At 49.2% G+C, this 11,495-nt stretch overlaps 1 protein-coding gene across 2 annotated transcripts; it reads right to left on the reverse strand.

The window, feature by feature from the left end:
* Positions 1–4,735: 4,735 nt before the first annotated feature.
* On the reverse strand, positions 4,736–10,964 carry BPIFA3 (BPI fold containing family A member 3). Of its 2 annotated transcripts, XM_037521148.2 has the most exons (7): positions 10,604–10,964; positions 8,947–9,097; positions 8,078–8,185; positions 7,290–7,439; positions 6,080–6,164; positions 5,573–5,636; positions 4,736–4,957 (listed from the first exon to the last, which is right to left on the reverse strand). In XM_037521148.2, exons 1-7 carry the CDS (start codon positions 10,725–10,727, stop codon positions 4,923–4,925), a joined length of 717 nt encoding a protein of 238 aa, XP_037377045.1. In that variant the 5' UTR covers positions 10,728–10,964; the 3' UTR covers positions 4,736–4,922. The 2 variants fall into 2 exon arrangements, 1 of the variants encoding a protein (XP_037377045.1); XR_005127231.2 differs by lacking the exons at positions 4,736–4,957; positions 5,573–5,636 and adding an exon at positions 6,262–6,438 and having other exon boundaries at positions 6,125–6,164.
* Between the last annotated feature and the right edge of the window lie 531 nt (positions 10,965–11,495).

Genomic DNA, 11,495 nt, shown 5'->3' on the forward strand with positions numbered 1-11,495 from the left:
TGGGCCTTTGTGCCCATCACTAGGGCCTCTGGAGTTTATTGCACAGATGTGAACATGGTGAGGTCGGGTCTTCATCTGTGAGAGCGGCCTTTGCCCTGTGAAACCTAAGCCAAGTGGAGAGCGGAGGAATGCACATCTATCAAGTATTTGAGCCTCAGCTTTATGAGGAGTGGGCAGTATTGTCCCTCAGACATCAGAGGCTGCTCACTTCTGGGACCATGGTGAGGCAGTAGAGCCATGGCAGGAAGGGGATGTTGAGGCAGGTCTGATCCTGTGACCTCAGGCAAGTCACCCCCACCCCTTGAACTCCAGTTTTCTTAATCTGTAAAGTGGGAGGATAAAATCTGCCTCACAGATCTGTGGGGATAATGCCAGGGAGCTGGTGTGAATCGCAGGCCATCACTTCCCGTGTCCACAGATTTTTCTTTCAAACGTCTATATTTAATTACCATCTCCAATGCCATTTTGCTGGGTAAGAGAACTTTTCCCTTGGATTTTTCCCCCTGACTTTTCCCTTGCATTTTAATTCTGTTCTGGGGCTTAAACTGTGCCAAGATAGGTGAAGGAGATACCCTGATCCTGCTTTTGATTAGAGATGCAGGGACAGTCCCCTCCATCTGCCCCCCCCCACCCAAATTGATGCTGACTGTGCCTCCCTCTTGTCTGAAAGGTCATTTTGGATTTAGCATTTATTTTCTACTCCCTTGTTAAACACCCAGAGTCCTTGTGCTGTTTTCCAATTCTGTGAGCATCAGGCAGGCCCTGGGGTAGGGGTTGACTGGGGGTGGGGAGGTGCTGCCCACTTCATCTGTCTGAATCCACCTAGATCCTCCAACTAACCATCTCTCCCTGGGGTCTTGTCACATCTCCTGGCTCTGGAGGGGGGCATGGGCACAGACACCTCTCTTCTTGAATCCTGCATACATGGGGTTTCCTTTGTCTGCCAAGGTTTGCCTGGGTCCCATGCCAAGGTTTGCCTGGGGAGTAGCAAGGGCATGGGGCACTGCTCAGAACCCCCTAGAACTATGTTCTCTTCTATTCCCTTTGGACACTCACACTCCACCAGCCATAGCATGAGGAATTTTCTAGTCTGGGGCTAAGAAACCTTTCTTCATCTCATTATGTATGTGCAGTTCTTGATGTCTCTTATGTCCAGAGTTGAAGTTGAAAAGCCCAGGCTGAAAAAAATTTACTAATAGTCAGATTGGCTTTTTGGGTACAGTTCTATGATTTTAACACATGCATAGTTTTATGGAACCACCAGACTAGTCCAGATACAGAGCAATTCCATTGTGCTCTTCTTTTAGAGTCACACCTTTGTGCTATTCTTTTAGGGTCACACCTTGCTTCCCCCACACATTTGAGCAGCCCCTGCTCTGTTCCATCACTACTGCTTTGGAAATTCAAAAACCTTCTTGCTGTTTCTGTTGAAGCTGCTCTTCCTTGAAGCCCCAAGTGCTGCTGTTCCACTGGCCCTGCAGGTCTGAAGGGCCTCAGCAAGCATGGAAGGACAAGCTGCTGCCCACAACTGAAGACAGTGGTTTCCACACTGGTGATGTCAAAGCCCTCCCAATGTGTTTCTGGAATCTGTCGGTGGTAGCCTTTGCTTCCAACACATCACACTGCGGTTGTGTTTGGGGGACTTTCTGGCCCCCTTTTGTGAATCAAGGCATCCACTTTGAAAGGACAGTGCTGATTAACCAAGGGGTTTTGTTCTCCAGAATTTTGAAGTGAGGAGCTGGTTCTGCCCCCTGGGAACAAGGTCAGGTTGGGGACTGAGTTTTAGGGGGGTCATCAGGTGGGCCTGAAAACCCCAGGGGTTTGTTGAAGGGTAGAGGGCAAATATAGAAAATATATTTTCTTAAGTAGAATCTGCTTAGGGCACCTAGCTTGGAGAGTAATCTTCCCACCTACATAGAAAACTAGTAAGAATAACATTTTATGCTACACTAGAGCTTTATGCCACCACTGACAATGCCACGGGGGCCCTGAGGTGCTCCTTTCCAGCCTCGGTCTCCTCACTTATACCACGGAGTGGACTGCATGCACCTCCCGGGTTAAACAGGACAGCAAACGTCACTCACAGCCCAGTCCCAGGCACAGTCAGGACTCTGCCAGGAGAGGGCATGGTTGTCACAAGGCACCACGGGCAGGGCTGGACCAAGCTTCTGAGAAGTTGGGGTAAATTTCTGCTTAAATTACCCCAGCCCCTCACCTTCGTGTCACAACACAGCTCTATTGTTCAACAAACTCTCCCAGGAGTAAATACCATGAGCCCAGGCTCTGTGAACCTTAAAATGAAAAGAATAAAACAGAATGTAAGAAACCCAAGAGGCTAGAGGAGGGAGGCCCCTGAGCGGCCAAGAGGGGTCAGGAGTAAGGCCAGGAGGAGCTGCCGTACCCAGGCACCAGGCAGTCTAGCTGGAGAATGGGGCCCAGCCCTCACATGTTTGTTCTTTGTATCAGGAGTAGGAAACCCCCACAAACCCAGGGCTGCGAAGGGGATTCATCTGTGTGGACATGGGCAAAGGTGTAGGGTTGTAAATCCCAGTGAAGCATTTCGGATTAGGGAGTCTGCATTGAAAGATGGAAACAGGAGGCTCTCGCGCCCTGATCTCATCTCTGAGCTGTCGACACTTCCTTGTTTGTGTTTGTCAGTCCAGCCGGATGCATGTTTCATCACTTCTCCTCAGCGTGTGTGTTGGCTGGTGGGGGGCACGGCACTGGATAGGACGAGGGAAGGCTGGGGCCGGTTCACAGCGGTCAAGAGCGTGGGTTCTAGAGGCGGCCTGAGTGTAGTCAACTCGGTCACTTCCTCACTGTGAGACCTGGCGAGTGACTTTCTTCCCGTGTCTCTGTGGTCTCAGGCAAAAAATAGGAGATTTGCTGTGAGGATTTGACATGGTGCTGAATGTAAGCACTTTGGCCCAAGCTTCATGCATCTAAGTGCTTAACATGTGTGGGCTACGTTATTAATATGTACAAGTACTACCACTATTACTAATAAGTGTGAGTATTGCTACTATTACTAGTGTGTGAGTATTATTATTTCTGATATGTGTATTACTATTACTAATACGTGTATTACTACTATTATTTTTTTAAAGATTTATTTATTTATGCATACAAGAACCGGGGCACAGGCCAAAGGTGCTAGGGGTGAGAGGATTCACCAGAGACAGAGCGGGGAGCAGAACAGGCAGATTGACTGAAATACACTGCTGAGGGGAGCAACGGGTGAGACAGGAGAGGTCTGCTGCTCCATGTGGGTCACCTCCCTGGCTGGGGATCAAACTTGTGCTGCAGTAGCTGCAGACAGCTTCATAGTGCTGACGCTCAACCCCTTGCACCACCAGGGAGACCCCATTACTACTATTATCAATGCGTGTATTTCTCCTTAATTTCTCAGTATGCTTTCCCTACACTCAGGTGAAGGAGGGCAGGAATCAACATTTAAGAATTGGCTGGCCATTAAGTGAAAAATTAACAATGAATTAAATGACTTTTAATAAGTAGTTCCCATGCACCGAGCACCTGCTAAACATACTGCAAATGTTTTTTCCTATACTCCTGCAAGCACCCTTCATGATATTCTTTAAAAAAATTTGTTAAAGAAATGTGCATTATAGTTCAGTTCTTGTCACACACTGTATATTCCCTATGACCAGCCCCCAGATAAAAAAACAGAATATCTCCAGTTCTCCAGAAGCACGCCTTACTCCTCCAGGCCCTCCCAGTTACCTCTTCCCAGGGTAACTACTATCTTGACCTCGAACTGCAAGTGTTAGTTTTGCTGGGGCTGCAATGCGTGCGCTGGTTGTCTGTGTGTCTGAGGTCCACCTTGTGGTCCCAAGCAGTTGCAGGCTGTTTTCCGTTCTCATCACTGTCAAGTATTTCACTGGGCTATCAACTCATGCGAGAGCTACCCATTCATTCTGTGTGTCCATTCTTTGATGGCCATCTAGGGCGTTTTTGCCTTGGGGCTGTTAGGACAATCCTGCTGTGAGCAATCCTGTGCACGTATTGTGGGGCCCCGTGTGCACGTGTTTCTGTTGAACATGCCCTGGGGGCAGGGAGAGATGGCTGGGTCACAGGCAGGCATATGTGGCACTTAAGAAGATGCAGCCATCCAGTTTTATAAAATGGTGCTACAATCTCCTTCCACCAGTGGCTCCATATCCTTCCTTCCAGTGCTCCATAGCCTACAAGATGTCTGTCCCCATTTTGTAGGTGAAGAAAACCAAAAGGTAAAGTGCCATGTCCCCATCGCAGCTGATGAGTCATAAGGCCAATATTCACGGACTCCTGGGAGTGCACCCTGCGCGCCAGCCCTGCACTGGGGTGTGCCAGTGCTCACCCTGAGTTACATGATCTTTAGCCTTATGGGCCATCTCGTTGGGTTGAATTGAAATTAAACTCAGATCTGTTCAGCACCAGTGTTTGTGCTTTTCCTCTTACCCTTTCTTTACACTCCCTTGGAGCCCATCAGAGTGCTTGGCATATAGTAGGTGCTCAGTAAATAAGAGTTGAGGGAATAAAGGGCATGGGAAGTTTCAATAGGATCCTCCCTGCATGGGTGAGCAAATCCATGCATGGGTATCTGGCTGACAAATCCAGGAAAAGAAAGGGTGCTTGATATTTCAGGGCCAAAGAGCAATTCCAGGTCAATTTAGTCTTAGGACAGACCAACATCAGGTCTGACGCAGAAACCCAAACCTCAGAACCAAGCTGGGGACCTCTGCATACTTCAGACAGAGAATTTATTTTGAGAGAGGGCTGGATGTCCACAGGGCCCATGGTTTCAAGGCAGCGGATGCCCCACTCTAAGGGAGACTTAGGGCTCCCTGATGTCGAATTTTCTTCTGATCATCAGTCAGCAGCTAAAGGATGCTTAAGCCTGGTGTGTGGCGAGTTGACTGGACTCACAGCTGGTCGAGGTCATGAGCAGCAGCCTGTTCTGTAGGGAGGAGAGGCAGCATCAGTCACCAGTGTGCCCGCCCCTTCACCCCCAGATCCACACACGGAGCTTGTCATCATCTCTGTAGACCAAGGGCCAGCGCCAGGAGCATTTGTGTTCAAACTCTTTCTAAATGGTACCTAGCCATGTGCTTCTTGTCTTACGTGCTTCCAGTCACTAGACTGTGATGTCTGCAAGGGCAGGGAGGGGAGAGGCCAGCACTGCTACTGGAGTGGGTGCTGAAGTTGCAATCTCTAGTAACCTGGGGGTTTGGGACTGGGTGGACACAGCCTGCTGGGTAGGTTGGCCCACTGCTGTCCAGCTCTCTCATGGACAGTAATGGTTGCCATAATATAGTCACCTCTAAGTGTTCCATAAGGGTAGGAAGTTTCCTGGGGTAGGAAAGAGATTTGTGCATGTGTAGAAGAGAAAAAGCTCTGTGTGCCCAAATGATCAGGGATGGGTGGTAGGAGACAGGGCTACAGCTGCAGGTAGTTTCAGGGTCAGGGCACAGTATGTCCAGATGCCCCAGCAGCCTCACTGGGGCCCCAGAAGGGGCACTTCTACTAGCCACTTGCCAGTCCCCATCCTCTCTGGATAGACAGACACACTCACCCATGAGGCTCTTCAGCAGTTTCACATCCAGCTGCCTGAGGATTTCGTTGATCAAAGGACACACCTGGGCCACGAGCACAGAGCGAAGGATCAGACCAGGGACTGGGCAAGGCAAGCGGGAGGGCTTGTGGCCAGAAGCTTAGACTCTGCTGGATTTCCGGAATCATGGCAAGAGTGGTTTCCTCGTACCGAGGTCCAGCTACATGTTAAGTACCATGCATAGCGCTTCCTCGCTTTGTCTCCTTAAATCCCAAGACAACTCTAGGGATGGGGACTTAAGTGGTTCCCACAGGACTGATGCAGAAGCTGGGGCTCAGGGAGGCTACATCACTTGTCCGAGGACACAGGACCAGCAGATGGCAAAGTCGGACCAGCAGATGGCAAAGATCCCAACTTGGGTTGAGATCTTTCAGGTTTGAAAGCCCAAGGTTAGAAGCTCCTTGTTATATGTGCCCTGACCCTCAGACTCAAGGACGCCTAAGACAAAAATGTTTTTCTCCAACTTACTTGACTTTCTATAAGGTGTGGGATGACTTTATCCAGATTTTCTCTAAGGTGGCGGAGAAAATGTTTTATCTTTGGAGGAATATCACTAGAAAGAGGTAGATAGAACAGAACAGATAAATACAGATCACACTAATGCTGAGTGCCTTGTACTGAGCACGACTACGCAGTCACTCAGTCCTCACCAGCCCTAACAAGACATCACTGTCAGTGACAACTCGGACAGAGGCAGCTCAGACAGGTGATGTGCTTTGCTATGTTGCTTAGACTATAACCAGGTGAGTAGAGCTCCAGGGTCCAGTCTCTCCTTTGCACTGTCCACTCCAGGAATGTCTGGCATGATCCAAGCATTCAGTGAACAGCTATGAATAAATGAATGGACATTTGCTGAGGATTTAGTTGCTTTTGGTGTTCTGGAATTCCAAAGCAAAATCAAACACATATCTTGCCCTCAATAAAAGGACTCAGCGTCTGCTGAGGTTGACAGACTTGGTCAGCCAGTGTGTAGATACTCATTTATCGCTGTTGTTTTCATTACTGTATCCCTAGCATCAAGCATGTCGTACCTGGCACATAGCAGGTTCTCAGAAAATATTTGTTGAATGCATGTGTGATGAGGAAGACTTTAAAGAAGGAAGGTCACTCCAGGTGAAGGGTCGGCACGTGTAAAGGCATGGTGGTGTGAAAATGCACAACGGGTTGATGGAGGGGTAGGTCTTCCAGAAAGACTAGAGGGCAAAGGGCTGCAGCATTGGGCAAGATAAGCTCCAGAAGGGCCCTGACACCCAGGAGGTTCAGAGGGTATTGGAGAACCACAGGAAGGTGAGACCCCACAGGAAAGTTTGGAGCAGGAGCTGGAGATGTGACCAGATTTCTGTGCCAGAAAGCTACTTCTGCTGTAGGGGGAGAGTAGAATGAAAGAGTTGAGGTCTGAGCCATGGTATGTTGGAGGAGGTCCCAGGAAGTGGACGATGCAGGGACATTGGTTGTGAAAGAGCGGAAGCAAGGGCTTCTGGGAGGTCAGAGATTGTGCAGAAGGGACATGGGGAGTCAGGAGGAAGAGCCCAGTTTCTGGGAGGCTGGCAAGGTCAGCTCGGGGCTCCCACCTGGTGGGAAGAGGAGTATATCCTAAGGAAAAGGTGAGGTCTGTTTGTGGCATGTCCTCCTGGTCAGGAGGGAGCCCAGTCCTGGGGAGGTGGAGCTGGGACCTTACACAGTCAGGATTGTTGTGTGGACACTGCTGGGCTCCATGGAGCATTTGCCTATCACCAGATTCCTTCGGCCAAACACGTCTTTGTCCAGCCAGAACTCCGCAACGAGCATCATGCACACATGCATCTTGGTGATCTTGTTATTGAAGGGCCTGTGGACAGGAAAGAGGAGGGGGGAAGGAGAAAAGGCAGCAAAGAGTAGACGGGGGTAGAGCAGTCAACATGAAGAAGGGCTCTCCATGAGGGTGGGCGCCATCCCCACTCTGAATCCACTTAACACACCAGCCCGGGGGTCTCGTTGTCTGCACACCAAATGCTATGACCCGAGACTGAGGAGAAAACTGCCATTAGCCACAGTTGCCTCTGATTATCCTTTAAGTAGATTGGGAAGCTTTGGAAATTCAAAAGTTGAGAGTTAATCTCTGTTAACTTTATCAGTTAACCCGGAACTCCCTTCCCTTGAGGGTAGTGGATGTTAAAGGACAAAAGACAGGAAGGGTGATGAAATAAAGGGATTCTCTTTTTAAAAATTAGACCCTAGATAATGAACTCATGTAAGTGTAAATGAGCAGAAGGTCAGTCTCCACTGATAAATGACCACCTTCCACATTTAAGCTAAAGAAATCAGGGTTCAGACACAAAACTTGTGTCTTGCTCAAGGTCACACAGCAAGTGAGTTTGGAAGCCAGGATTCAGAAAAATCTGCTGTCAAATCCTCCCCCACCCTCAGTTTGCAGGTTCCCAGTAAGGAGGAACCGCTCCTCTCAGACCCAGCTTCTGTACGACTCACAGTCTCAATTCAATGTCAAAGTCATGTGAGATGTTTGCTGAGAACCACTCCTCTTGCAAGCACATCTGGATCCTGCCATAGTCCAGGTGAACGTTGGTGATGTTGGTGCTAGAAAGGGAGGAACAGAGGCCTAGCAAGGGTGAGGGGCCTCAGACGCCAAGGCCTGGGACTGACAAACGGGATTGGACCATCCAGAAAAAGGACCTGGCAATGGGGGTTTTACTGGTGCTCTGAGGACAAGTGCCACCTGCAGGAGCCCCGGGCTGCGAGCTGTCGCAGGGGTCCTTCTAGTTTCACACAACAGGTCTGTATGGCCCACAGCCAACTGTAGACCAGACGCTGAGTCTATTCCAGACCAACACCCACCCTCAATGGACAGCCCACCATCAGCTGCCCAGAAACAAACCCCATGAGCAATCTTTGACCACTCTCCATCCCTCATCTCACATTCAACCCGCTAATGAACTGTGCTGGCTCTGCTTGTGAAACTTAGCCTGAGTTTGGCCACTCCCATCACCTGTTACTGTCATCATCACCTCTTGCCTGGAGAGTGTCTAGTTTCTCTGTGGGTTCCTTGCCAGGATCTTGGCCCCTCTACAAACTAATCCCCAAGGAATAGCCAGAGGGGCCCTAACATTCTCTTAACATTCAACATTTTCCACTGCTCTTGGAATAAAATGCACACACTTTTACTCCCAAATCTTCAATTTAAACACCCTGCTCTCCCCTGATCCTTAATATTGCGCCCTCATTTATTCTTTGCTGGGCTTTCTATCCTTTCTTTATTCTCCCTTCCTTCCCTCTCCACCAGTGTCCTGACCCACCACTTTATAGAGTCCCAGGTCCAGGGAGGAGCTTCAGGTACTCACCTGCCTTCCTGCTGCTGCTGGAGTTTCATGTTGCTAATCAGCCAGCCCATGATGCCTGGGGCCATCTGGCCAAGGGCTTTCAGACTGTCCAGGAGGCGGAGGTTCTGGATTCGGCACTCCACATTGTGCTTCACGAGGCCCTGGGCAATAACTGGAAATGGACAGAGGGCCAGTGACACTGCACAATGTCCTGGAAAAGGTGGGGGTGGAGGCAGGAGGCCTGGATTATAAGCTGGTACTCCCACTCTGGCTAGTAGTTCACATCACCCCCCAAAAAAATAATCCACATGCTTCATCTTTGAAATGATGCTTTGGAGGGCGGAGGGGACACACCCGCAGAGGGTCTTCAGGCAGTAGCTGCTAAAAGGAGCTCTTCTGGCTGATGGTTCCACAGTGGAGCATTTAAAGTCTGGAGCTCAGACTAACAAATGGGACACAGGTCACAGCCCAGGAGACTGTCATCTGAAGATGCTTCGAGGTTGACATCTACAAATCTCCTCCATGGACAGCCCTCAGCCCAAGTGGATTTGTGGTTTGCTTCCACTTTTAACCTTTGTTTATCTTTGGTTTGCATAGAAATGCCTCCTATTGCTTGCACAGTAGAAAGCTAACTTTGGGACCCACTTAGAGGACTCCCTCCAGAAACTGGACACACTACGTAATTGGACAACTCTATTCTCAGGACTGAAATCTGATGATAGAAAATAATTGAATAACTCAATCTCTACATTGTAAAAAAATGTTAAAGTTTGTCCCGCGTGGTCATTGCCCCCAAATCTTGCAAGACCGAGGAATGCATAGTCCTTAGGGAGGGATTAAAGCCAAGTCTAAATGGTTAAATTGGTCTCAGACTGCAAAGTACAAGAAAGAAAAGAATAAAACCTTATCTTTTTGAGACATATTTATAGACAGTTTATCTGTCGCAGCTGAGCAAGTAGAAACAACCAACCTCGAACTGCTCAGAAAGGCTAGCTGGACACTGAGAACACAGAGGAGGAGGGGGTACCCAGAGGCAGGGGTACACTCACAGGAATTCAAAACTCTAGTTATCTGTAGAAAGGCCTCTTCCTTCTTCATGTATGAAATGCCCTGTGACTGGCCAATGAACTCCACTCAGCCAAGTCCATAGTTCTTTGTCCCCCACCCTCTTCTCAGTCAATAACATTTAACTCCTTTGATCCCAACTCTGGTCCCCAAAACCTGTATAACCTCATTTCCATGCGTATCCAGGAGGCAGATTTGAGTTTATCTCCAATCTTTGCCAATCTAGTCTCAAATAAGGCTGATTTCGCAAATGCCTGATGTCATTATCTGATCTATGCACCATTTAGTAGAGAACCCCACTGCTTGCAACAAAATCTCTGCGTGTTTTGCAAAGATATTTGAAGATCTAGAGTAAACACCCCTCAGTGCCTGCCAAGGGAGAGGGAAATAGAGTTCACACAAGAGGTAAAGGGGAAGTAACACGAAATAAAACAAGAGGGGCTGCCATGATCACCACGCTGTAGTATGAGTTGGCACAGGAACAACTCAACCTCAATTTTCCATACCTAAGGACAAAGAAAGAAAAGATTGACCAGTGGCCTCCCAAGCAAGGGTCCAGGTGGCACCATTCCCACGGTCTCCGTGACAGAGACAGAGCGTGGGCTTAGCTTACCTATTGCCAGGGTAGATTTGCTTTGTGTGGCGATGTCGTCCTGGTCAGACCAGGGCTGTTTATGCAGTGCCGAAGGCAAGAGCAGCAAGCTAAAGAGGACCAGGAACCCCCAGAGGGGCTGCATCTTGGGTTCTGGGACCTGTGGGTGTCCAGGACGGTCAGAAGGTGCCTGGATGGATGGCAGCAAGGACGACTGCCTGAGTGGATGGGCTCATGGTTTTCTGTGGGATGTGACACCAAAACTAGCCCCCAGCATGTTGTGGGGAGGTGTCGTGTTGGGCTGGGGCTGCTGCCACCAGGGTTGGTTCACATAGTGAGGGTAGCGGGTGGAACCCCGCAGGGAGTCCAGGGTGCTAGACGGGAAGCCTTGTTGCTTGGAGACGCTTGGTGGAATCCACTGTTGAGTCATCCAGCAGAAGTCCTTTCCCAGACCTTGCTCAGGTTGGATGTTGGTGGCCCTTCAATGAATGAATGAATGAAGATGGCTCACCGAGGCTCTCAGAGTAGACTAGGACTTCCTCTTTGGCAAGGGCATGCTCAATGATTACCGCGATGCTTGCTTGCCAGAAATGCAGTGCTAATGAATTGTTGAGCTGCTAAGTGACGAATGAATACATGAATGAGTGAGGATGACTGTCTCTGAATCTTCCACCAAACTATGCTTCAGGAGGGCAAGGGTAGGTCTAACTAATCCTCATGTACCCACCCCCCTCCGTGTTTACCACGTGGTTTACTGATGGTGTTTGTTAAATGATACACACGAATGAGTGAATGATCGGCTGGCTAGCTGACTGGCTTGTGGACAAGATTTACAGGAAGGGGACAGAGAACCTTGAAGCCAAAGCATTGGCTTTGCCTTGTTGCTCTGGGTTTGGGGCATTCAGTTCAAATC

Source organism: Talpa occidentalis, unplaced genomic scaffold (genome assembly GCF_014898055.3).
Source record: "Talpa occidentalis isolate TD23 unplaced genomic scaffold, MPIMG_talOcc4v2.1 talOcc4.10, whole genome shotgun sequence".
Lineage (NCBI taxonomy): Eukaryota > Metazoa > Chordata > Mammalia > Eulipotyphla > Talpidae > Talpa > Talpa occidentalis.